Source organism: Vicugna pacos, chromosome 16 (genome assembly GCF_048564905.1).
Source record: "Vicugna pacos chromosome 16, VicPac4, whole genome shotgun sequence".
Classification (NCBI taxonomy): domain Eukaryota; kingdom Metazoa; phylum Chordata; class Mammalia; order Artiodactyla; family Camelidae; genus Vicugna; species Vicugna pacos.
The window spans coordinates 51,746,157-51,771,449 of record NC_133002.1 but is presented as its reverse complement, the minus strand read 5'-3'; the positions used below and the strand labels follow the sequence as shown (position 1 = coordinate 51,771,449).

At 46.6% G+C, this 25,293-nt stretch overlaps 1 protein-coding gene across 2 annotated transcripts in view; it reads left to right on the top strand.

The window, feature by feature from the left end:
- The window catches only part of PRKCA (protein kinase C alpha), a 358,338-nt gene that overhangs the window by 136,825 nt on the left and 196,220 nt on the right, over nucleotides 1–25,293 (top strand). The window contains exons 1-2 of one of the 2 annotated variants that reach the window (XM_072939443.1): nucleotides 8,729–8,809; nucleotides 9,685–9,767. Coding sequence is in view for 1 of the 2 variants with exons in the window: in XM_015235211.3 (XP_015090697.1) it covers nucleotides 9,685–9,767 (83 nt within the window). In the remaining variant the exon portion in view is untranslated. Of the gene's footprint in view, nucleotides 1–8,728; nucleotides 8,810–9,684; nucleotides 9,768–25,293 lie in introns of those variants that run through there. The other variant, XM_015235211.3, reaches the window with a different exon arrangement.

Genomic DNA, 25,293 nt, shown 5'->3' with positions numbered 1-25,293 from the left:
TTCATGAAGATGAATGCTGAAGGTTACTTCCCTGGGCTTCTGGTCCCTTGAGGATCCCAGGCGTCTGTTTTCTGGGCGCTTTTGTACCTGTGTGGAAACGTATGTCGCGTCATCTCCAAAGACTGAAAAGGGCTTTGTGTAGCCAGCAAGCGTTGTACAAACAGGGTCACTGTTAGGCTTTGGACTGCAAATACTAGCTAGTGGACGAGGCAGGACTTCTGCAAAAGCCAGTGTTTTCAATTTGGGACTTCTGATTACACTTCTGCATTGAACCCTGTAAGAGTTGTGACTTTATTAAACTCATTTATGATCGTGAGCAAATGAGTCTGTACAAATGCCTCCGGCATTTTTGAATTTCACAGTTTCCGTATTAGCAACGTAGGTTTGAAATGACTTACTGACAGTCGCCCATAATCTTTGTGGGCACCTTTTTTTTTTTATCCCCTCTGTGGAAGTGGGAACCGAATTCTGATTCATTCGTTTGTTAATTGCTCGTTACTGCTTTGGACTCAAAGCTGTCCTCAGTCTTCCTTGGTGATGTAGGTAAGTTTTATGGACATAAATGTGCTGTCCCATGGAGCTTTAGGGACAGATTGCCTCCAAGCCCTTACAGCCCACCCTGGTTCACGTCACTGAGGTGAAAGCTGGAGCTGACTTGCATACGGAGCTTGAGCTGGACACTGAAGACTTTTCCCTTCTCTTAGCAACCTGGGTTCCATTTGGGAAGCAGAGTGTTACTGTTTCCTTACACGCACACCCATCTGATTACAGTTTTTATTTATTGAATTGCTTTCTGGAAACTGCCTTGGTGATTGGCAGACACATATATATTAGTTTCTTAGGGCTGCCCCAGTTTGTGGTGCTTAAACAGAAGTTTGCCTCTCAGTTCTGGCGCCTGGAGGTGCAAAACCAAGGTGCAGCAGGTTTGGTGCCTTCTGAGGACTGTGAGGGGGACTCTGTTCCATGACCCTCCCCAAGTCTGATGCTTTCCTGGCAGCCAGACATGCCTTCGTTCGCAGAAGCATCACCGTGATTTCTGCCTTCATCTTCACAGGACATCCTTCCTGTGTGTTTGAATACACCCCACCCCCCTCTTTTAAAATAAAGACACAAGTTATATTGGACTAAAGGCTCATCCTATGTCAGTATGATCTCATTTTAACTGATTATATGTGCAACAACCCTATTTCCAGATAGCTTCACGTTCTAAGGTACTGGGGATTAGGACTTCCACATGAATTACAGGGCTAGGGGGACACAGTTCAACCCCTACCAGTGTTGCTAGTGCCTGAAATGATCAGATGACACTTTCATTTGGCAACTCAGGGTAGGAGAGATGGGCAGAAAGAATACTCAATTACACTGAGTGTGCTTCAGACTAGGACAACTGTTGCAAGATCATAAATTGTATCGTATGAAAGAATTGTGGGATGATCCTTGACACGCTAGGTATAAAAAACTTATTGTGCGAGTCTCTGCTCTTGTTTTTCTGATTGACTGTCAGTATCGTGACATACTTTCTCAAATGGCCTTTAACCAATAGATGGAGAAAAAGACCTTGGCCACTTTTATCTTGTTTTTAGCCTTTTATTATGTACATTTCCAAATAACTTGCAAAAATAAAGAGAATAGTTAAATGATAAACGCCATATGCCCATCTCACAGCTTCAGAAATTGTTGACTTTGACCAATCCTGTTTCATTTTAGGTGATGTTGAAATTGGCACAGAAACACTGCAGGATTCAAGCTTCAAAATCAGACCGTCAGATTTCCCTTCAAACGCTTTTTCATGACTTGACACACTTTTAAGAGAGTTTTGTGTGTGTGTGTGGTTCCCTAAAGCAGATAAGCCTTTATACCACAGTTACTTAAGATATTAAGATTTTATTATTGTATATTGATATTTGATATCAGAAAAGTCTACTCCCTTCAGTTCTGCAGTGAGGAATATGGGAAGAAGCTGAAGCCAGCACACGAAGGGGGACTGTCGGCAGTTACCCGTCGCTGTGTGCAATGCTGTCATGTGTGTGACTTCTTCCATGTGTGTGGCTCGGGCCGTGATGGACCAGTCATCATCAGAGCTTAGCTCTTCTCCGTGGTTGTGGAGGAAGCTTCTAAACTCCTGTGTAAACTTCTTCCTTCCTTCATGCCCCTTGTTCTCTCCCGACTCTCTCCTCTCCCACCATCACCTCCTTTCTACCAGCAGCCATGAATGTGGACGTCCATCCCCGGGACTCCCCCCGGCTTCTGGGAGCTCTTGTCCATGGTCCTGCCTTCAGCTATCAACCATGCAGATGCCCCTCAGCCCGTGGTCAGTGGTCCCAGCTGTCCTTGACCTCCAGCCCAGAAGTTCCACGTGCTTGCCTGACGCACCTGTCGGGGTGGGGGTATCCCCCAGGAGATCATGCTCAGCTTGTCTGAAACAGAACTCCCCACCCTGTTTCAACAACAGCACAAGGAAAAGTCTTCTCCTCCAGGCAGTGTAACCGCTGTGAATGGCGGACCGAGGCTGCGGATCCTGAAGTCCAGGTTAATTCTTTCTTACCTCTTGGTCTCCTCCATTCTCTTCCACAACCTGCCGACTCTCCGTCTGTCACTTAGAATCCTTTGAGTTGCAGGTACGGGCAGCTCAGGTCACACTGTCACGAACCATAGGAAGCATGCATGACAGGCTCTTCTGTATCCAGGTGTATGAGATTATGTGGTGTGTACGAAGGTGAAGGTCTATGTAAAGAGAGTTAAGTTTTGAAGGGTGTTGGGTGGGTCGCATGCTGCGGTCGGGAGGGTGAGTGCTCGGCCAGCACCGAGATCTGGTTTCTCTCACCCTCCTTGGTCTTCTCTGCTCTGTCTACCCTCAGGGCTCTCCTCTTGGCTGCACAGTGCCAACGCCATTTGCCTTGTTGCTCTGGCCAGAAGCGTAGGGCTGCCTTGGTTTCCCCTTCCTACCTTGTGTTCAGTCCCTCAGCTCCTTCTTCAAAATGTATCTCAGATCCAACCAGGGAGGAATGCAAAAAAAAGGAGGCATCAGTAGGACTTGGTGACATTGGAGACAAGGAAGCTGAGGAGGAGGTGACGGATGCCCTTCCTGTGGGAGCGGAGAGGGCTGCCTGGTCAGAAGTGGGGTATTAGGGTTTCTGAAAGGGTTTATTCGGAATCCGTGCCCAGATGCTTAGGGGCAGAATCAGTGTGCTATTGAAGAATGGCATTCCTTGCGCTATGTGATAAAGCACATTTATTTAATTTGTTTTCACACAGCGTTAACGCGTCTCACACAAGAAGACTATTCTCATTGTTACGAATCTGAAACCAATAATTTTCTCCTAACATGCAAATATAATATAAGCTCAGTTTTTGATTCCTTTCCCCACAAAGCCGAAAGCAATTCACTTTGCCTTAGCAACGTTGATTTCATTGTCTTCTGCTGTGACGTTACCTTTCATTAATCCCTTCCAGCGAAGCAGAATTTAATTAAAACCATCTCACACGGTGGCAACCATTTATGTATTTAAAAAAAGGAACTTGCAGCAGCTCAGCTACCAGTCTTCTGTTCTAAATGAAGTCAAACTATTCAATTTAGTAAGTTCCTTTTTTGCATTCAGGGCTTGTTACATAATGGGTTTTTACCCCATTAGTTTTGGATATCGGGGTTTCTATGCATGCTCCATTTTACACGACTATGAGCTGAACTTGAAATACAGACCGAAGACTTGAGGGTGAAAGGAAATTATTGTCTGAAGGGAAATGGAAAACGATACAGCTCTTTCCCCTCAGTGAACATGGCAGGCAGGCTCTGTGAAGTGTAAACGGGGGTAATCGTGTTTCACGTGTTAAGCGACATGGGTCTCAAGGATCTGGTAGGGAAGCCAGGCTTGCAGTGTGAGGGTCCATATTTCCATCACTGTTACTGACATTAACTATCTCCGTGTGAGATGTGAGAATAGCACATCTCCATTCCCCCACGATCATGGGAGTCCTTTGCTCTGAAAACCAAATTTTACCGCGTGTCCCCATTCTAGTCTGGCATGGACTTTAATTAGAATCTTACGAAATGGAAGTAAATGCTTGGTTTTGGAGCCAACTCTACTGTACACACAAATAACCATAAAGTCCCCTAAGCAAGACTATGTGCCCTTATTTATAATTGTATAAGTATCACTCCCGGCTGATGCATTACTTAAGTTATATCTTGATAACATATGCATAACATAAAATTTACCAGTTTAACCATTCTCAAGTGTACAGTTCAGTATGCACAGTGCTGTGCGATCATGGCCACCGTCCATTTCCAAAACTCTTCATCATTCCAAATAAAATCTGTACCCGTTAAACACTAACTCCTCATTCTCCCCACACACTCCCCCCGTGTAACCTCTGCTCTCCTTTGTCTCTATGAATTCGACTATTCCAGGTACCTCACAAATGTGAGATCATGTGGTAATTGTCCTTTTGTGTCTGGCTTACTGCACGTGACAGTGTTTTCAAGGTTCGTGCATGTTGTAGCGTGGGTCAGAATTTGCTTTTTAAGGCTGAATAATGTTACGTTGTATGTGTAGACCATAGTGAATCCTTTCATCTGTTGGTGGACATTCAGGTTGTTTCTGCCTTTGACTATCACGGTGATGCTGCGTGAACGTCACGTGCAAATATCTGCGTGAGATCCACTTCCCGTTCTTTTGTGAGACGCCTAGGAGGAGAGTTGCTGGATCAGGTGGTAGTTCTGTGTTTAAGACAAGTAGCTGTACTGTCATGCACAGCAAGTGTACCGTTTTACATTCTCACCGACAGTGGACGGAGGTTCCAATATCTTCCCTGTCTTCTCAAACTCACCATCATATTGTTTCTTTTCTTCTAATAATAGCCTTCCTAGTGGGTATGACATGGTGACTAATCACCTTTAACTGAATTTTTTTCTCATGTCAGAACCATTGCTATACCTTCTTGATGTGTGTGTGGTCATGCTGGTGGCATTCCTGGGGAGGAATCTGCATGGATGCATCGAGGAGCAAGAAGCACTTAATTGCAGCTGATTCCTTTTTTTTTTTTTTTTAACTGAAGTACAGTCGGTTACAATGTGTCAGTTTCTGGTGTACAGCACAATGTTCCAGTAATACATATATATGTATATACATATACACACACACACACACACGCACACACACACACACTTACTTGTTTTCATATTCTTTGTCATTACAAGTTACTTCTTTTTATATAGTGTCAATTCACCGTGGTTTTAGTTTGGTTTAGTTTTGTTTTTTTTAAGTAAATCTCTGTGCATGAATGGAATACGGAAAATGTTTCTGGACTTAGCATTTGCCCAAGAGAATGCTCTGGGAAACACTGTCCTGTATCAGGAGTCCCAGGTCATCCATTTGTGTGATGACATTTGACGCAGAAACAAAGCACTCAGGTCCACCTCGTGCGTCTCATGGCCCAAGACTCGTTGTGGTTGAATCAGCTCTTACCGACTTCACGGGTCGGGGGCCAGTGTCAGGAGGGAGTGTTTCTCTCACGCTGAGTGGCTTTCAGCCTGCCCTTTGCTGGTTTTTATTCTCTTTAATGCCTGATTGAGAACTACCATTAACATCAACATGTCTGCATCACAACACGCACCTGTGTTTAGCAGCCATTTTTATGGATTCCTGATCCAAACACAGGTGTCTTATTTATTTTGTGTCTGAAACATACATTTGACAGATGACAAAAACTTTAGCTTTTGTTCAGTTTACTTTGTAAGATCAGCAAGCGATGTGGATCAGTAGCAATGAGTGTTCTCAGTTTTAAAAACTGGTACTGTTAAGAATCATTATTTGTCCAGGCCCATGGTCTTATTTCCTGTCCTCTCCTGTCATTTGCTTAGTGTGACTTGTGCATTTTGTGTGTTGTCCGTCACTGTTGGGCAGCGTAAGCATATCACAGAGGATTAGAGGCAAGCGATTTTGTGCTTAGAAAATAATTGAAGATTTACTTTGTGGCTTTAAGCTGCAGGAGAGCTTCGTGTTTTAAAGCTTCTCATTTGGTTGCACAATCAGAGGCGACCCAGAGTCTTCGAAAATGAGGTTCCATCTTGGTCTTATTGGCCAGCCTATGCAGGCTTCAGCAAAGGCTTGTTTACAGGCCGGGGGTCCAGCTGCAGGACACAAGCCGTGGAGCAGGAGGAAGCTGCCATGTGTCTCCACTCCCTCCTACTTGCCTGCCAAGGTCAGGCAAATCAGTATGGAAAGCATTCTGTGTGGTAGGTACCACCTCCCGTGCCCCCTCCCCCATTCCCTTGCTCCACATAACGTGGTGAGATGATTAGGAAAAAATCCAAATAGTAAAGGATAAAAACAGTAGCTCCTAATTTGTAGCCCGAGGAAAGCCTGCGCTGTCCAGTCCAGGTGAGCCCACTGCATGCTCTTGTTTTATTCAGTCTTTTCCTCGTTTATTGTCTTAGGAGGAAATCACCCAACGTAGTTTGGAACTTGAAACCAAAGTTCAAAGCCCTCCATCAGTGATTTTTGGAACCTCTGTGGCCCTTGCTCCGTTTCCCAGGCAAACCCTGCTTCCAGCCAGAGTCAGCCCATGTGCAGCTCCTCTTGCCGGCTCCCCTCCCTGGGCGTGGGGTGAGCAGAGAAGGTCCCCAGCTCTGTCTCCATCAGTCACCCAGGCGTGGCCACTGCGTGGGCTCATTCTGCATCTGGTCTGAATCTTGAGTGTTTGAACAGGTCTTACGGGGTCCTCCTCCCCCAGGTAACTCATGTAGAACAGCCCTGCAGTCACCTGCAGCCTGCTTTCCACCTGCTGCTGGCCAAGTGCAGCCGCTGGTAGATGTGTGACCTTCACGTGAGGTGGGAGGAGAGGGGCTGGAAGGCAGGTTGGGGAAGAAGTAATTTTGGGGAAGGTGGGTTTTTTTTTTTTTTTTTTTTTTGGAAAGCAGCTCTTTCAAATTGTGTAGTGAGGGCCACGCTCTTTTTGGGGTCAAGTCAGATACGTGATTTTTTTTTTTGAGGCGCACAGTAGAGGTACTTCCAGCTGGAGACGTATAATTGCCCTATTGGGTAAATGGGGAGTGAAAGGCAGACTGGCCTTCCAAAGGGGTTTGATAAACATGGGTTTTCTGAAGTGCCCACCTGAATGCAGAGGCAGTTTTTTTTTAAAAAAAGAGAGGAAAGACTTGATTGTTTAAACGATTAAGTAGAGAATCAGAGAGCTGCTTTTCCCTTCAGAACACCATGTCCGTAATCAACTATGATGAGGAAATGATGCTCCCATGACCCTCTCCCTTTAGCGAGTTCTCTCTCTAATTCCAGTGAATGAAAGATGACTGTCTGGGGAGCGCGAGCAGATGAGATTAATTCCTGCCATCCCAGCGCTGCTCTGCCGGCCATCCACGGAGCATGTAGGAATGGAGATGCTTGTAGCAGAAACTGAGCGGCAAGTCCGCCATGCTGAAGGCTCGTGGGAGCACACTGCTGCTCTTTGCAGTGTCCTGGCCCTGCCCGGGGCAGCCGGGGGGCTCTTTGCTCTGGTGCAGTGCTGTCACCTCCCTCTGCCCAGGTGTGCGCGGTGCTCAGGCGGGGCAGGCAGCCACAGAGAACTCCCCTCACTCAGGGCATCTCTGCAGAAGCAGAGATGCTCTTGATGAGGTCTGCGACGTTCACCTTCATCCGGTTGGCTCCCTCCTGTGTCCTGTTCTGCCTGCTCATGCCATGCCTGAATTTTTTTTTAAAGGTGTGCTTTGACAGTGACATTGTATTATGACCATCTTAAAGTAAGACTGTTTAAAAAGAAAAGTAAAACTATTAAAAAAAAAAACTATCATCCCTCATCTTACTTTCCTGACATACCCACATCTAGGTTTCATATGTGTATATATATACTTACATATATTTATTAAATACATTTATAGTTTTTTCATGTACCCACTTTCCTGTTACCCATGTGCAGACTCTTGGCATTACCTTTGATATCTCTTCTGCTCCTGTCAATGGATGTGACATGGTAGAGCAAACTTTAGTCTGAATCATGGCTCCACTATGTAGTAGGAGGGTGACTTTACGTAAGACCTTCTCTTTTCTGTTGGTCCGTCCATCTGTCCTCTCTCATCCTCTCTTCTGTCTGCAGACATCATGTGCTCATGACATGCTAGATGCTTAGAGATCAGTACTGTATCTTCCCTTCCAGAAAATGTCAGTGTCGAAGCATATTAAGTCGTGTTATGAGGATTTGGCGGATAATGCATGTAAAATGGCCTATCAAAATGACCCATAAGAGGGTGCTCAGCCAATGGCGTCTGTGGTCAGCTGGCAAGTCCTATCAGTTCTTTGCCTTCTCTGGCTGGCATCTCACTTCCATTTCTTGGCAGACGATATAATGATGGCCAATCAGTTTCATTCCTAGACTATGCAAGAGGCTTCAAATGGGCCTTATGGCCCAAATTTGTTCCATCAGATTCTTCGTGCCATCACCATCTACCCCTCAGAAGCACTGCTTTTGGTCCGGGTTACTCTGGTTCAAACCTCTCAGTAGCTGCTAATGCTTCTCAGAAATAATTCTGAATGTTTCCCGGCCACTTGGGGCCCTCGGAACCCTCGCTTGGTTCTGGGCTCAGAACCTGATCTCCTCATGGGATCTCGGCTTCCTGGCAACCCTGCCCACCTCTCCTACCGAGCCAAGTGGTTGACCCTCATCAGCTGACTTCACCCGTTGACACACATGTGCCGGGAGTTGTAATATCACCATTGGGAGAAGAAAAGAGCCAAGAACCTGGGAAATCCTAGCCTCCCTCCGGCAGTGAAGACTCGGGGCTCCCCCAGCGTTTCTCAGGGTACATTGTCTTTCAGTGTGGCAGCGTTCAGCAGAGAACAGTAGACTAGTAGGTTGTCCCCTTTGCAACCAGACCTCATGTTTGGAGGAAGGATTACCTAGGTCATTTATTTTTTATTATTTTTTGTATCCTCCACATTACGCTATTCATAAACATCTCGGATGACTTATTTCTGTAATAGTCTGTTTATTGCCTCATCTTCAGAAATGCTTACCAAAACCATATTGGGTTTGGAAAATACGTGCTATGTAGCGGGTTTGGTAGGTTTGTGGGGACTCCCCAGTGGGAGACAGGCAAGCAGGCAGATAAAAGAAGGTGTGAGGATGTCCCCCAGCTTTTCTTCATTTCACAGGGCTGTTTGGTGTGGATTGGGTTTATGTCTTGAGTTTTTAAAGCCCAGAATTCTGCTCAGGAAGTTCTGCAAGCCACACTTAGGGATACCCACATGTGATTTATAATAAGTTATTCTCTTTATAAATGTTATACCCTGTTAGCACAATGAAGTATGAACATCGATACACCCATGTGTGTTGGTGGAGGACAGCGCAAAATACTTCACACTTTGATTCCTGCCTTATATGTTGGGAAGACTGTCTTAGAGTCTCTGGCCCCGCTCCGTCTCAACTTTAGAGACGAGGACCTAAGGCTCAGGTCTCCTTGGGCCCAGTCAGTGGTGGCATTTTGTGGTTCTGTTATCTCTGAGTCCAGTCAATGCCAAAGGCTGCTGAGTCTCAAATGCCTTCTAATCGCTGCTTGTGAGACTGTCTGTAGTGAAACTGAACTGACTTGGGGCCGCATGTAGCCCTGTTTGGAAAACAAAGCTTGCCTGTTCCACCTGGGCTGTTCTAACTCTGTTTTCCTTTTCTCTCCACCAGTTTGCTGTTTTGTGGTTCACAAGAGGTGCCATGAGTTCGTTACTTTTTCTTGTCCGGGTGCGGATAAAGGACCTGACACTGATGTAAGTAGCCTGGAAACGAGTATTTTATGTTAATACAGGTTTCCGAATTTAATTTTTTTTTGAATGCCTATACAGCTGTTGTTCTGACACATCCTGTTCATGGGAAGACTTACCAAATTGTCTCACAGAATGTTGGCATTTACTAATGAATAGATTGAGTCCTTCGGAGCCCTGGCAAGACTCCTTACGGATCAGAAGACAACTTCCTGTTACCTTGTTTGCACACTTTGACGCTGGGCACCCACAGAGGCTAAATCCACCCAATTTATACTCAGAGCTTCCACAAACACAATGCAGCTCTTTTCTGAAAGTGTTGACAAGTTTTACAGTGAACCTAAATCACCCTTCGTTTTTATTTCTAACAGTCGATTAAGTAATAGGGCCGTCATGGCTCTTGGCGGACGTAACACACTGTTCCTAGTTTGCTTCCTGGGATTCTTGGTGTCTTTTCATTATGTGTTATAAATGCACCTATTGACTTAAATCAGTTAGCATCTGTTTCACTGAACAAACGGTCTCCAAAGCCGCCAGTGTGTGAACACCTTATTCCGTGTGTTTGTGTTCTAATTCTGGCCGTCTCGGTTGAGCTGCCCTGTTGTGTCTCTTGTTGACTGAAAAAAACAGAATCAGCAGTCTGGAGGCCTGGGAAACACAAGTATGTGAAGTATATTGAGTGGAGAACTCAAGCTGGTACATAGGGAGTCATATTTAAACTGGAAAAAAAAATTGCGGGGGAGGCAGAGGGAGAAGACGCTCTATTCCGAGTTGCTTTCGCTGGATCACTTTGCTCCCGGATGCTTAAATTATTTGCTCCAAGTGATTCCTACCTTTGGCACTTGCTCCCTTCGGGAAACTTTGATTTCCAAGTGGCTTTCTCCACGCAGGCAGGGCTGACTTCTTCCCGTGTCTGAGGGATTCAGCTCTGTGTTGTTTTGACACATGTAAGGAGGCAGTTGACGTGTTTCAGTGAAGATGCTGACGGAGGCAGCATCCAGACGGAGCCGCCGGCTCTGAGCCACCGCCGTTCTGCAAAGACTCCCAGGACGTGGCAGCTGGAGGGAACCTCAGAGATAATCCTGTTTCACATCCTCCTGGACCAGGAAGCCCAGGACCACGAGTGTTACCTACAAAAAACGCCATTTAGTGTCTTCTACCCCACCCTTTTCTGGAATGTTCTAGAATATTGTCTCCATTTTTGGAGATAAAAATAGATGCAAATGAAGAGCCCCAGCTTTTCTGAAGGTGGGCCTGAAGCATCATGTGGTGGTCTTTTCACCTCCTTCCTCTAAACTTCATCCTTCCATTTTATCTTTCCTCACTTCTCTCTGGTGTTCTCCCATTTCGGCCCTGGGAAAGGGGGTGGGGAGTGCAGGCAGGTGTTTAAATGGGTTTTTCCTGACCCTCCTTCCACTGGTTCATTCTTGAGGTTATGTGCTCTTTCTTGAGGACGAAGTATGGGGGAAGATAGACATTATGATAGCCCTCGTTAAACAGGATGCAGGTGCTCTGAGCAGGTTCACCGTGGAGACCTGCTCGAGGTGGTCGGAAGCCTTCCCCAAGGACACAGCATCTAAACCAGGCTTCAGGCGTCAGTAGGTGCCAGGCAAAAGGGAATGGTGGGCGTGTGCTGGGGCCCCAGGAACCCTATAAAGGACTATTCCAGACAAAGGGGAGAGGAAGCTGAGATGGCACTGATGTGGGAAGGGGGCCAGTGAATAAGAAAAATGGAGCAGGCTGGGCCTCTGATGTCTGGTGAGGGATTTTGGAGACAATCTCAGGAGCAGTGGGGACCCAGGGAAAGTTTTAAAGTAGGAACGATGTGATCCTGTTTACATCTTCTCAGGCTTGCTCTGGTTGCCTTGTGGAAAATGGGTTGAGTAAAGGGTAGGCTTGATGTTCAGGGGAAGATGGAGAAGATGGATCATCTTGCCTAGAGAGCGTACAGAGGGAGGAGACGAGACGTTCGAGGCAGGAGAGAGCTCCGAGGGACTCCGTCTGGCAGATGGGACGGGAGAGGAAGGCAGGGAGGGGGGGACCAAGGAGGAGCAGCAGGGAAGCGGGAGGGAACCCAGGAGAGTGAGATGCTGACATATCCGCTTCCTGAAGGGGGCTGTTGGCCAGCTCTCTGGTCGATCATGTCTGTGATTTTGTTATGAATTCTGTTAGCTTTCCACACTTGGACAGGTAACACATGCCGGGTTGCAGAGGGCAGACTTGTTTACCTGGGAGAGCCTTGGCTTCTGCTTGCTCCTTCTGCCTGTCAGTTGTCTTCAGCAACCCCTCTCGTGCTCAGAATTCTTACCCTGTTTGGGGATGATCCCTGGGCGGCCACCCTGCTCGGAGAGCCCGGGGCCGGTGGAAAGCCTAGCGCAGAGCTATCTGCTCTGAAATGCACTGGGAGCTACACCTGCGGTCTGATCAGCTGGGTTCTGTTCCTGCTCATCTTCGTGTTTGTCAACTTGCTTCAATGCTGAGCCTCCTGTTTTAATATCCTCAGAACTGAAGATGTGAGATGAGTTGTTGTTTTTTTTTGAATCTGAGAGAAAAAGAAGTGCATGAACTATTTTAAAAAAGTACGAAGAAATCAGCCAGTCCTCCCACGATTCACAAAGGACTGTGCATTCTCTCCCAAGGGGAAGTTCTGCCTTTTGGTCCTTGGCGCTCAGACACCTGTGACTGGGGCTTTCTGCAGCCGGGGCCTGAGATGTGACTTCCATCGGTGTTGCAGGATGATTTTTATTTATTGTAAAAACCTGCAGGGTGCCCAAACCAAACTCACTTGGAGGGGAAGTTGGAAAAGCAAGGTGTCAGGACGCAAAGCTGAGCCAAGGATGGTAGAGAAAGTTTTAAAATCACAGGATGATGGTGCTGGAAGGGCCATTAAAGAATTTTCCAGGTTAACCATGCTCTATCCATGTGGAGACTGAGGCATATCAAAGAAAGAAAATCAAATGATCTAGGGCAGCATCAAGTTGCCCCTGGACTATCTGGTAGGTTTGTGGCTGATTAATTCAAGGATGTTGGCCATGAAGGGAGATGGGGAGAGAGGTTCCTGACCTGGTTGTGTGGTCAGAGGAGCACAGTGGTACCTACTGCCCGGTGTGACCATTGACCATCCTGGTCAAATGTTTAGAAAAGTGCTCAAGGGCAGGAGAAAGACCAGGTCGAAGAAAGGGAAGGATAAGGAAAAATGAAACCCACTTTAAGAGCAAAAACTACCCCAAGCACTTTTTTCCTCTAAAAATGGAATCTAAAGCTTTTTTCATACCACGATGAATGCTTCAGATGCCCAGCTCACGTGCTGCTTTATAATGCCTCCGCCGAGCTCAGCAGACTCCAAGGCATTCACAGAGGGGCCAGAGCAGCGACAAACCTTGTGAAACCTACAGACACTGCACCTGCGCTGCCGTCTTCAAGATGAAAGGAAAGGAGAAGTACTGAAAAATGGCTCAGCTTGCCCAGATGACAGTAACCGGGTGAGAAGAGAGTTAAAAACTCTTTCATGCAGAGACAGTCTTCAAGACTCGAGGAGCAGTCTTGCTGAATGGATGCTCACGTGCGGGGAGCCTTGGAGGAGAAAAGGCTTCTGGGTTCAATGGAAGGGACCCCCTGAACATCGTCAGGCCAATCTCTCAGCCCTCCCCACCCCAGAAACTTCCTACCAGCATGTCTGCAGATAAAAGCCAGGATTTCTGAGACTTTAAGTGCCACCCCATGCACCCTGAGTGGAGAAGAAAGGAAAAGGAAAGACTTTTAAAGACCTGAACACGAGAAGTTAACTCCTTCACTGATGCTGTGAATCTGGGAGCCAGGACTCACAGCAGGAGCGGGGATGCAGGCGGCTGCGGTCCGGGGCTCACAGAACAAGCCCCGCTCTTCCCACTCGGTGTTGGAAAGGCATTTTGAGTTGGTGCAGGATTTGGGTTTCCCGGTGCTGGCCCTCAGAATGCAGCTCGGGGCTCTGCCCAGCACCCCTGCCTGGCATACAAGATCTTATAAGATGAAGGAATAAGACAAAACTGGTCTATATTTAGAAATAGCTCTTCTCCCTTCCTGCCCACCCCCCTCCCCCGCCCCCTCCCCCCAGTTTAGATGTGATCCAGGGCATGGACAGGTGGAGGGAGTGTCACCTCGTTTGGCTTTGGGGAGTGAGTACTGGAACTTTGTTCTCCTAACGGGACCAAAGTGCCGCTGTGTGTTCAGCCGCCATGGACCCCCTGTCCTGACGGTTCTCTCGTCCCTGCTCTGGCTGTGATGGAAAGAGGCCGACCAGGGGCGGGTTGCGGGGCAGGGTCGGGGGGCGGAGGGGATGCTCCAGGAAGCTGACTCTTCCTCCGACCTCTTCCCTCCTTTTTTAAGGACTTTGGCTCACTAGCTTCTTTGTCCTTCAGTCTGGAACTACTCCCTGTTCTTAGAACAATCTCTGTTCCCCTTAAATTGCATCAGCTCAGGAAGCCCATCCTGCTGGAGAGAGACAAGGCGTGTGGGCTTCCAGTGTGCACGCATGTGCCTGTGTGTGTGCGTGTGTGCACCTGCAGCAGCACGTCCAGTCCCTGCTCAGCGTGTTTCAGTCTGTGCCCCTTAAGTGAGAAAAGCTGCAAAATGACCCTTGGAGAGAATCTCACCAGTCTCAGTCCTGCTGCTGAAGATCGTGTCCAGACACACCACTCCCCCCGCCCCCTTCCATCCGTAAGTTGTAGGGAGAAAAAAGTCTTAGCTGACGTGTTTAAAATGACACAAATGCTGAACGATTGAAACATAATCTTCGAAAGGTTTACCCTGTGCGCTGGGTGTGTGGACATTTGGAAAAGTGAGCAGGGGAGGGAGTGCTCTGCTGAAAGGCTTAGAGCGCTGGCGGCAATAAGCCTCCCTGGGCTTTGGTCTGCAGTTTTGTTCAGCTGTTCTGTTGTTGTTCGCCTGGTGTGTTTTCACCAGGGCCCCTGTCCTGTCTGGGGAGAAACAATTCCTGCGGTACTTTGCACTTCTTACATCTGAGCCACACAGTTGCGTAGATTCAGGGGATTGAAAAGTAACATCCTGGGCCATTGCTGTCCCTGAGCTGGGAGAGAGCCAGCCCGCCTCCGCACAGGCGGTGCCAGGAGTTGGCTGGCACCTGCCGGGATGTTTGGAAGGATCCAGGTGAAGGAATGAATGAACTTGGTAGATCTGACCTGGGTAGCTTTTCAAGTCTGTGCAGATCGTGAAACGGAGCCATTTGAAGCAGCTGAGAGCGTCGACTGAAAGTGACTGATTTAGAACCAAAACTGCTGGAACCTCTTACGCAAACGGCTGCAAACAGCAGCGGCATCTGGTGCGCGGCCGGGCGGGGCAGACGGCCGTGTGTCCGGAGAGCAAAGCTGCCTTCTTAGCTTGATGACAGTCGCGAGGATTCTCTTGTTCTCACGTTCTTCTCGGTGTCTTAGAAACCGAGCAAAGAAAAGAGGCTGCTAGATTGTTTAAAATTCAACCTTTACATTTATAACAAAACTCGAAACATGTAAAATAAACTTAGAAAGAAATTTAATTAGCGAATCTTCTGTTTTCTCAAAGTGTGTGCTTACATTTAATGGGGAAATAAGATAATTCTGTGAACAAAACCCAGTTCTGTCTGGAATGTCTTGATATTTCCGAACCGACAAAGTAAAAGTGAGATTTTTGTAAAACGCGCAGGCACTAAAAAGTGGCATTTACAATTCAGGGTGAGGGGAGGAGAGTCCTGGAGTGGGAATTGGGAATCCTGCCCTGCCCAGTCACTGAAAACCTTTCTAGACCTTGGTGTTCTTCTTTGTCAACATAAAGGTTGAACTTGGTGGCCTTGAAAGCTGTTTTCACCCCTAAATAATATTCCATCACCAAATACTTACTGAGGGCTTCATGCTGTCAGATTAAGAGCAAAGGACAATTCCTGCCCTTCTGGTGCCTTCTCTGTCATGGGAAGGATGAGTGAAGCGTGCAAATAATCAGACTCTAAGATTGCAAGTGACAGCTGCCGTTAGTGGGGGAAGAAATAAAATGCTATTGAGTGTGGGCACGGGAGAGGGAGAGTATCTATGTAGCGGAAGAATGAGGAAGGCTTCCTGAAGATGGTGACATTTTTAGAATTTATTTCAGTACTTTCCAAAATTTCTTTTTAAAAACAAGTAGGCCAGTATTTTCCTGTTTCCCCTCCTGGCTTCAGAGAGTTACATCTCTTGCCAAATGCTGCTATCCAGTGGCATGTAAACTCAGGTGACACGCATGTACAGGAGGACCTGTACAGAGAGCACAGGCAGCAGAGACCCAGCGTGTTCTGCACGTCCCGGTGGCATCTCCCCAGGCAGACGTCTGAGGGCGGCCGTCGCCAGGTCCTGAAACCACGCTCTGCACTCCCCCCTCCCCCACCCCGGTACCATTCCATCGCATGCCATGATGCCACGGGGAACCTTAAAAAGAAGTTATTTCAGGGAAACAAACCCAACAAAAAAAAAGTCCCGTGCTAATTCTGCTCGGCAGTGGGTGGATTCTTTTATGTACCAGATTCACAGTAACAGAAGTATTTCCTACAAGGGAAGGGACTCCTGCTACTTTTGCGCCAAATTAATTTCGCTGAGAATTAAAAATAGCCTCCAGGACTTTTGTGTACTCATCTGCAGTTCTGACGAGCTCAAGGAGACCGCTGAGGGGTGGAACTCCGTTGTCCCGACCCCCCATGAATTGTGGCCAGTGAGAAGACAGGGGTGTGTCCACGTGGTGTGACCGCCAGGGCCTCGTTTTGTAACCTGTGGACCAGAATGCCAGTTTTCAAGAGAGTGCCCCTGGGGCTTTTCAGCTTAATCCGGTGGCTAGCATTGCCACTGCTCAGACATCGTTGGACCTCCTCTCTCAACCGGGTACCTACGGCCAGGGGCACATTCCTTGCAAAATCCCCACTCTTGACAAACTGTCAGCCTTTGAGAGGGCGGTGAGACTGTTCGGGGAAGCTGCCAAAAGCCCAGTGGAGCCAGATCCAAAAAAAGGGGTGTGTTTAAAGTGGGTAGTGCCATTTTTGGTCAAAAAGAAGGTCAGATGATAAGGTGGAAAGTGGTTTTCTTGGGGAAGTCTCATAAACTGACACCAGGTTTGAAGGGGACCTTGGCGTGTGAAGAGTGAGGGACACCAAGGAATCACTGTACAGCTTCTCGGGGGCACTTTTACTTAATACCCAGGTTTAAAAAAAAAGTTTTGTTCCCTCATGCAAGATCCTGTATCTCTTCTCTTTGAAAACTAAAAGCCCAGCGGAGAGCCTGGCACAGAATGGGTCCTTGAGAAATATTTGCGGAACCAAAGAGAATGAGCACACGGGGGTCAGAAAACCAAATTGGAGCCCCGGTTGTGTTCACCTGGTCTTGAATTCCTTGGCTAATTGTCGCTCGGCCTGAGGCGGGCACTGACCTTGCCCACAGCTCAGGGACAGATGTCTCCTCGGTGCTACGTCGCCTTGCGGGGGCGGGAGCTACCCCTGACGGGCTTCCCTTCCCTCCGCCACAGCCACTTCAAACCACTGTCCTATTTGGAGTTTAGTTTTAAAAATGGTGGCTTTGGGCTATAGCTTTTGACTGGTTGGTATCAAAAATTGGTATGATAGCTTCCTTATTTTTTTTTTCTGACCCACATCAAGTGACTTACTAGTATCACACAGTTCATGACATACGAACAGCCAAATTAACCTGAACCTGAGAGATGGTGTCTGGTGAGCCTGCCACTTACAGCTCAAGTCATTGGAAGCTCTGGGCTAGGAGTTCCGCTGCAAAAGTCATGGCATGTTTATGGAGGTGCCTGGTGTATTACATGCCAGCTGCTATGAGATGCAGAGGTGAGAGAACGTGGTCTTGGTCTTCAGTGTGTCCTTGGTGGGAAGTCATACCTTGGAATGGACATGATTATTTGATTACTTCAGTGAATAACCTACATAAACACACCAGGTGTACCACTCACCGGTGATCACTCATTTTGTTTGTTAAAAGAGTGAATGGAAGAAAAAAAAGTTCTCTGATCCCAAAATAAAAAGAGTTTTCTTGGTTTGGGTGAAATGTCTGTAAAATATTCCATGTGTTTCAGAATCAGTACCAGCCATTCCTTGATTTTAAATTAGTCTCTGGGAAGTGAATTTCCTTTAAGAAAAAAAATTTTTTTTTTGTATTGAGGGACTCTTCAGTGCTTGCAATTTAAGCCTAATAAAATTATGCAGGATCCCCGTTGAACTGTGCTTGCTGAGCGTGTGACCAGAATTTTTTTTTTTAACTTGGTGAACATTTTCTTGGTTAAACGTTGGTGGAGGAAACAACCTGCTAAAAAGAAATGCGTATTTTGTCAGTTGCATGTTTTAGATCTGTATCCTTGAAGCAATTGCTAGGTGGAGAGGTTGGTAACCGATGTGCAGTTCAAGAGGAAGAGAAATGGGGAAGCGAAGAACCGCTAGCTAAGGAGTCTGGGAGCCTTTAATCTCTCCAGTTTGAAATCAAAGGTGTGTGTCTGTGATATGCGTCCCTGTGCCAGGGTAAATAATCCCTTCATGACTCAGAGGCATGCTGGTGAGGAACTTCCATTGTTCTGAGGTTGCTGCATGAAAGAATCTGTTTTGAAATGCACAGGTTATAAACCGTTTTACAACACTTGAGGGTTTTTTTTTCCCCATGTCATGAACATACCTGAGACAAGTTCCTTTGACAGGGCAGTTTCCTTGTTGCTTGTTGCCTGTAATTTTAGGTCCCTAGCTTGTCCCTCCCCACCTCTTTTTCAAGGCAGGAAGCTTTGCAGAGTTGTCTTGGGGCAGAAATGTTTAACACATGCGAATTTCATACTTGAAAATGGAAGGAGGAGGCTGATTTCACGTTTCTAGATAGGAAGCTGTGTTATGACTCATTTGTTCTCATTCTCCTGTTACTAACATTAATCACAAAAGACCAGGGATGCTTGAAAAAGAGGAGTTCACACAGCAGGCCTTAAAACTAGAAAAGGAGGGTGCTTTTCTTTTGCATTTGCTAAGTTTGAATGATGCCCCAAGGTTCCAGTAATTCATGTTAATCAGGTGTTTTTTTCGTTCTTCCCCATTTTGAACCAGTAATTTAGAGTAGCTTAAGGTACAGAGCTGAAAGAGGGGAAGAAAAGGGGCACGTTGAAAATTTTAACAGGAATCACATGCATACATGAAACAGACCTTCTCTGCAAGTCCACGTGCCCACCGTCGGTCTGGACATAATGTGCTTTGGTTTGGTTATGTGGTAAGCGTCTGTCCAGCTGGGAGCCCAACGATGGGAGAGTCCAATGAAATAACCTCTGAACAAGTACGCGGTTTGCCCAGTAGTATCTTTCTGTGGCTCCTCGTTTCTGCTGTTGTCTCCTGCAGTTTATCCCCTACGCAGCAGCCCGGTGGTATTCTGCGTGTGTCAGGCAGATCAGATCAGTGCATCGCTCTGTCTGCACCCTTCAGTGGCCTTGCTCGACCATCGGAGTGAAATGCACACTCCTTACCTCGGCCAGCAGGGCCCAGGGTGACTGTGGTCTGGTTCCTGTCCACCTCGCCGGCAGGACTTGCTGGTAAGCTCATCTGCACCTCGGGGCTTTGGCCCTGGTGGACCCCTGTGCACGCAGCGCACGCCCAGGTCTTCCTGAAGTGCGTTTACAACCGCTCAGGTCTCTGCTCAGGTGACACGTTAGAGAGGTCTCTGGAGATCCCACTTTGCCCTCATTATTTTCCATTAGTCTATTCCCTTATGTACTTTTGATCCTCCTTGTCACCGCTGGAAACTTTTTTTTTTGACTTCTTATCTGTTCCACCAGCACGAAGCACCATGAGAGCAGGGGTGTTGTCTCACTCCTCTGTCTGACCCAGAGCAGCATCTAGCACACAGTAAGTGCTCAGTTAATATTTGTTGCTTGGATGAATGACTGCATTTTAATTTTACTTGTACAAGAGAGACGAAAAATCTTAACAAGGTTTGTTTCCTTCCTTCCGAGAGTGTAACTAAGAAGAAACGTCCCAGGATCAGTGGAGATTTTTCGTTTTCTATGACTGTAATGCCACACACAACACACAGTAATAAACGGACCACGCCAGTGGAGTCTGCTATGTGATTGGATGTATCTCCCCGCCCTGGACAGAAAGCATAGTCTTCATAATCTTAACGTTAAGGATATATGGTCAATAAAATTCATTAGGAAATAAAAAGTATATGATGAATCTTACTGGAGTGGAATACCCAGTTAAACCACCAGATTCTTAATGTCGTTCTAGTTAAGTGTGATCAGCGTTGAATTTAAAACCTTGAGAATAATTTATATCTAACAGGATGTTCACATCGCAGGTGATGGTATGTCTGCGTATTGGCTTGGGTGCAGTGTCCTCTTTCTTAGATTTCCCTCTGCAGACGTCAGTTTCTTCTCCTAACATTCTTGCTGGGCAGTGAGGAGCTGTTAACTACATTATGACACATCAGCTGCATTCGAATAGGGGCCACTATGAAGAATCATGATTATAATAAAGACAAGGAAAATGTTTGTATGGTGCTGGGTGCAAAAGCTTAGTATAAAGGCAATAAATCCTGTGATGGGGACTGTGGAAGAATTTGTGTGCTGAGGAGCAGAAACTAGAAAGGACCCTTGGAAGTTGAAATCAAGTTATCCTGATTTCTAAGGTGATTTGACATCATTATCTTTCTGGATTTAATCTTGTCGGAAAAGTACCGTTTTTTGAAAAGTTCTAATGTGACATGTTTACACCCCTCTCTAGTCTCATCCATATAATTCTTTGAAATATGGCCAAGGGCTGTGGTCTCCCAGAGTGTTCTCCGAATGCAGCAGACCCGCCCGTCTGAGGGTGATTCTCTGCCCAGCAGTGTGACGCCGGAGCTGTTAGTTGCATGTGTCTAGACGGCCACATGCTAAGTGTATCTATTTGGAACATGAGTAATAGAAAACCTGACCAAGCAATGGTTTGAACTAAATAGGGGTTTTGTTCTCATGTAACAAAATGTCTGGACTGGGGATTCCAGGAGCGACCCAGCCTTTTAGTTCATCCTTCTTTCCGTATAACTCTCTTCCTTCCATTCCCGTCCTCATTGCCCTCGTGGTTAGACGGCTGCTCCGTTACCGCCCCTTCCATGTGTCCAGCGGGAGGAAAGAGAAGGGTGATCAGGGCAAAGCACAGATGCGTGTTGAGTCTACTCTCTTTTCAAGAATTCCCCCAAGAAACCCGGTCCGACAACCTTCATTTACATCTCGTTGGCCAGAACTGCATCACATAACCACCCCGAAGAGAAAACAGAAGGTTCTGGTTTTGTTTGAAGCTAGTTGTACTTCTACCCAGAGCAAAATCAAGATATGTCAGTGACACGGAAGAGGAGGATGCGTGTTGGTGGGCAGCTCACGGTGAAGTCTGTGTTCAAGTTGCTGAGGATCTCTTGCCTTCTAGACATAACTGCCCTCACCAGCTGGGGTGCCTCGCGTCCTTTTCTGTAATCCTGTTGCCGTGACTTCATCTCAGCACAGGAAGGATTGTTACTGGCGTGATGTTGGGAGGGATTTCCGATACAATCCAGTTAACTGAGTTTCTTGATCTGTTGATGACAGAGAAAGGAGACAGGAATAAGGACGTCTTGTGATAAGTTTTGTTTTTAACAAGCTGCCTTTTAAAAAAAAAAACAAAACTTTGTTCTTTCTGTTTGGTGATGGTCCTTCTAAGTTACCTTGCAAGGAACATCATTGTTTTAATAGTGAGATATTTTGTGCTTCCAGAATGTGTTTATTCGGTCATAATATTCTTAGTACATAATAGTTTCTGATAATCAGTAAGGTTGATTGAGTGATACACCTGCTTTGCTTCAGTCACTGTTGGTTGAAGCAGCTGTGGGCATTCAGAGTAGCAACAGAGCATCCTCCATGGGTACCAGGAATCATTTGGATTATGAAGTGCCGTGTGGACAGCGGGCATTAAGGAAGGTACTGAGAAACTGGTATGGGTGGGAAACTACAGTACAGAGACCTAGAAAGTGAGTCAGGAGCATTCAGCACAAAAACAGGAATAAGCTGTAGGCACTGTGAAGAGCTGCCTTCCATCCTAGAAAGAGGGTACACTTTTGCCTTTGGAACTCCAAGGGACAGACCCAACGACAAAGGTGTTTTAAGTAGAGTTTAGCGTAAACCCCAAGAGGAACTTCCGAAGCGTAGATGTTACTGGCAATAGAAGAGGGCTTCTGGAGCAGGGAGCCCTGAGGAGTGGGGCAAGGGAGGCCAGTTCTGTTTTGCCCAGAAGGAGCAGTATGGCGCCCCTACCCTCTCTCAAGTTTGAGGTGAGGCTCAGAAGGATGCCGAGTTTTCACTCTGGAATGCTGTCCCCCATGCCACCCGACCAGTTCTTAGCCTTCCTTTAAGAACCATATTCGGTACCCCTGACCAACCCTTCTCCTTCCCTGGACTCGTCTACCCTGCCGCATTCAGCCACCCCTCTTCCATTCTCCCTGTGCTCACCTCTGTGAAGACACTGATAACCCTGGGTGGCAGTTGTCTCTGTCTGCACCCATACGTGGCTGCCTCTTGAGGACAAAGGCCCATCTTTGTCTCCCTGTCCTCAGTGCTCACCCAGAACCTGGTGGTTTGGCTGGCTCTCAGACACTGATTGAATTTGCAGGTCAGTGACGAGAGATGAGTGAGACCCTGCCTTGATGTTATAGAGGATTTCGGTTTTGACTTTCTTGACACCAACACTCTTCTCTCAGGTTGTTGTTGAGCCAGCTCGCAGAATGGATGGTTATTGAGAATAACGGATGACACACAGTTCTTTGTGCCAGTGCCATCCAGCTTAGACGTCTGACTTCCATGCTTGTGACGCGAGGTTGAAAATTCCCCGCGAGCTGTGTTCTCGAAGCTCTCTCCACATTCTGGCTTATGGATGTGGGTTCCGTTTTGCAGCTCTGTTGATGGTCACAGTGTGGACCGTGCAACAGCCAGGATACTCAGCGTGAATGTGAGTGCAAGAGGCTGCCACGTCCCCTCTTGTTTACTGAAATAGAATAACCGGAGAAAAACAAGGCAAGTTTTAAAATTAACTTGGTACACACGTAGGTGTGAAATACCCTTACCTCCCAGTAGCTAAGGCAAAAGAAAAATAGGTCCCAATTCTGACTCTCGTCCTGGGATATTTTTAGTATAAGAAGGCTCTTTCTTTGATCCATGAAAGAAAAATTATGCTCGAAAAAAAAATATTTGGCGGGGAGAAGGCTACTCAGATGGTTTTGGTGTTTCATTTTATTTCCATCTCATCCACGAGAGAAAGGCACACAGGCAGAGGCTGATCGCAAGCACAACAGAAAAGGACAATGTGATGTTTTCTTCTCTCGTATTTGTAAGATGTGATTTAGTAATAGTACATAGGGCTGTGAGTTATTTTCTGTACGTGGCTTGGTAGATCACCTGAAGGGCCTTCTGAAGCTCCTCTCTCATAAGATACTTCCCATTTTAATTTTATTTGGGAGAAATTAGGGTTCTGGAGTTTGCTACTAGTTTTTAAGCTTTTAAATGAATGCAGTTTATTTCCCGTAGATTTGAATTATCAGCATTTCCCTGTTATTGCTACCAGAATGGTTTGGTCTATTTCTACTAGAATCTTCTAAGGGAAATTGATGAACCTGGTAACCTAATTTTAGACCTCCTGAAATTTGGCAGGCGGGTGGTATTTATAGTATTCTGAATCAGTTCCTATCGGGTGTTTAAAAATAGGCGCGTCACTAGAGAGTATGTTGAAGAAAGGATTTTAACCCCAAATCTCATGGCCAGATCTTTGTTTTTAGTCTCCTAAACTGGGTATGTGTTTTGGTGGCAATTTCTAAAAGAGCCTTTCTGTACTCTCTTGCTCTCTCTTTTCCTGCGAGATGCTGCTGTTGCCATGGAAACAGATCTTGGAGTTGCTTTGTTACACAGTGCGAGGGACTCCCTGAAATGGAGAGTTACTGCAGGTCATATCATCAACACAGAGCCTTTATTAAATGTTGTGCCCGATGCATGTTGTATAAAGCGTGGAACTCTGTTTTTTTTTTTTTTTTTTTTGGAGCTTACGCTAAAGAAGACATCACTTTGACGTCCATGAACAAAGCAAACATCAGGGTCCTAAGCCATAGGAGCCTTGAAAAAGGTACACGCAATGAGCACATATTTTTTTCTGTTCTGGTGATGAGTTACATCCTTGGCTGGGGGCAGGTCACTACTGTGTGCCAGTTAGGGTTGGCTTACTGAGAAGAGAGGATTTTGGAAGTCTGAGTGGTACAAGAAAGGAGCAAGCCAGAAGTTAAAACAATTGTTGGAAATTCCCAAATTTCCAGCAGAAATTCCCCACAGCCATTTAGAGGTGGAAACTGGCTCCTGAGATGAGAAACGGCTGTGCCTCATTGTTTGCTCCGAGGCTTCCAATTAGAATGTTTTACTGGCAGATTTGCAAATCGTAAGGTAGCCCAATCAGGTGTTAGCAGAAGGTATTTTTTTACGATGTGTGTGATTCCACTGACTGGGGTCTGGGTGGGTAGAGCAGTTGGAAGGCGTGGTGGGCTCTCAGCCCTGGGTTTTTGTCTCTTGCCTTCTCACTTGCCAACAAATACCATGGCCCCCCTGGTCCTCAGTTTCCTCACCTATCAATTGGTGATGCTCCCATCCATTGCAGTGAGGTTTAAGTGGGGGGATGATGATAAAAGACCTTGTGCTTGGGAACTGCTAACTCACCCACGCCCTTCAGTATTCCCAGGGGCAGTGGTTCTCAAAGTGGGATCCCACATCTGTTTCTTCAGCAGCATCTTAGAACTTGTTAGAAAAGCCAGTACAGTCATCCCTCACCCCCCCACCCCCAAAGATACCAAAATCTGCAGGTGCTCAAGTCCCTTGTGTAAAACGGCATAGTATTTGTATGTAACTTACGCCTGTATTCCCCTGTACTTTAAATCATCTCTAGATCACTTTAAATCATCACTAGATCTAATACAGTGTAAATGCTATGTAGGTAGTTGTAAAGGCAGTGTGAATGTTGTATAAATAGTTGCATGGCAAATTCAAGTTGTGCTTTTTGGAACTCTGGAAAATTTTTCCCCTAAGATTTTCGCTTCACGGTGGCTTGAATTTGTGGATGCAGGACCTTCAGGTGAGGAAGGCTGACTTTACTCAGGTGCCGCAAATGCACTGAGTCGGCAACTCCAGGAAGGGGGCTCAGCTATCCGTGTCCAGGTGATGCGCTCTGTCTGAGAACCACCTCCCCTCAGACATGCTTCTGGGGATGGCTTTTCCCTGACACAGTCCGTGTTGCCATATAAGAGTCTCAGTCACTCACAGAATTTGCTGTTGCCACCGTGTACAGAAGGGTATTGAGCAAGGTGACTTTGGATTTCTGAGCTATGAGGAAGGATAGGATCACTGAGAATGAAAAAAGCTTTGTGCATTTATCTCACTGACAAAAAGCAGGTCAAATTCAACTCACTGAAGTTAATGCACTTAGCGCCCCTTTTCCTTCTAAACTTCAGCTGTCCAGATTTAC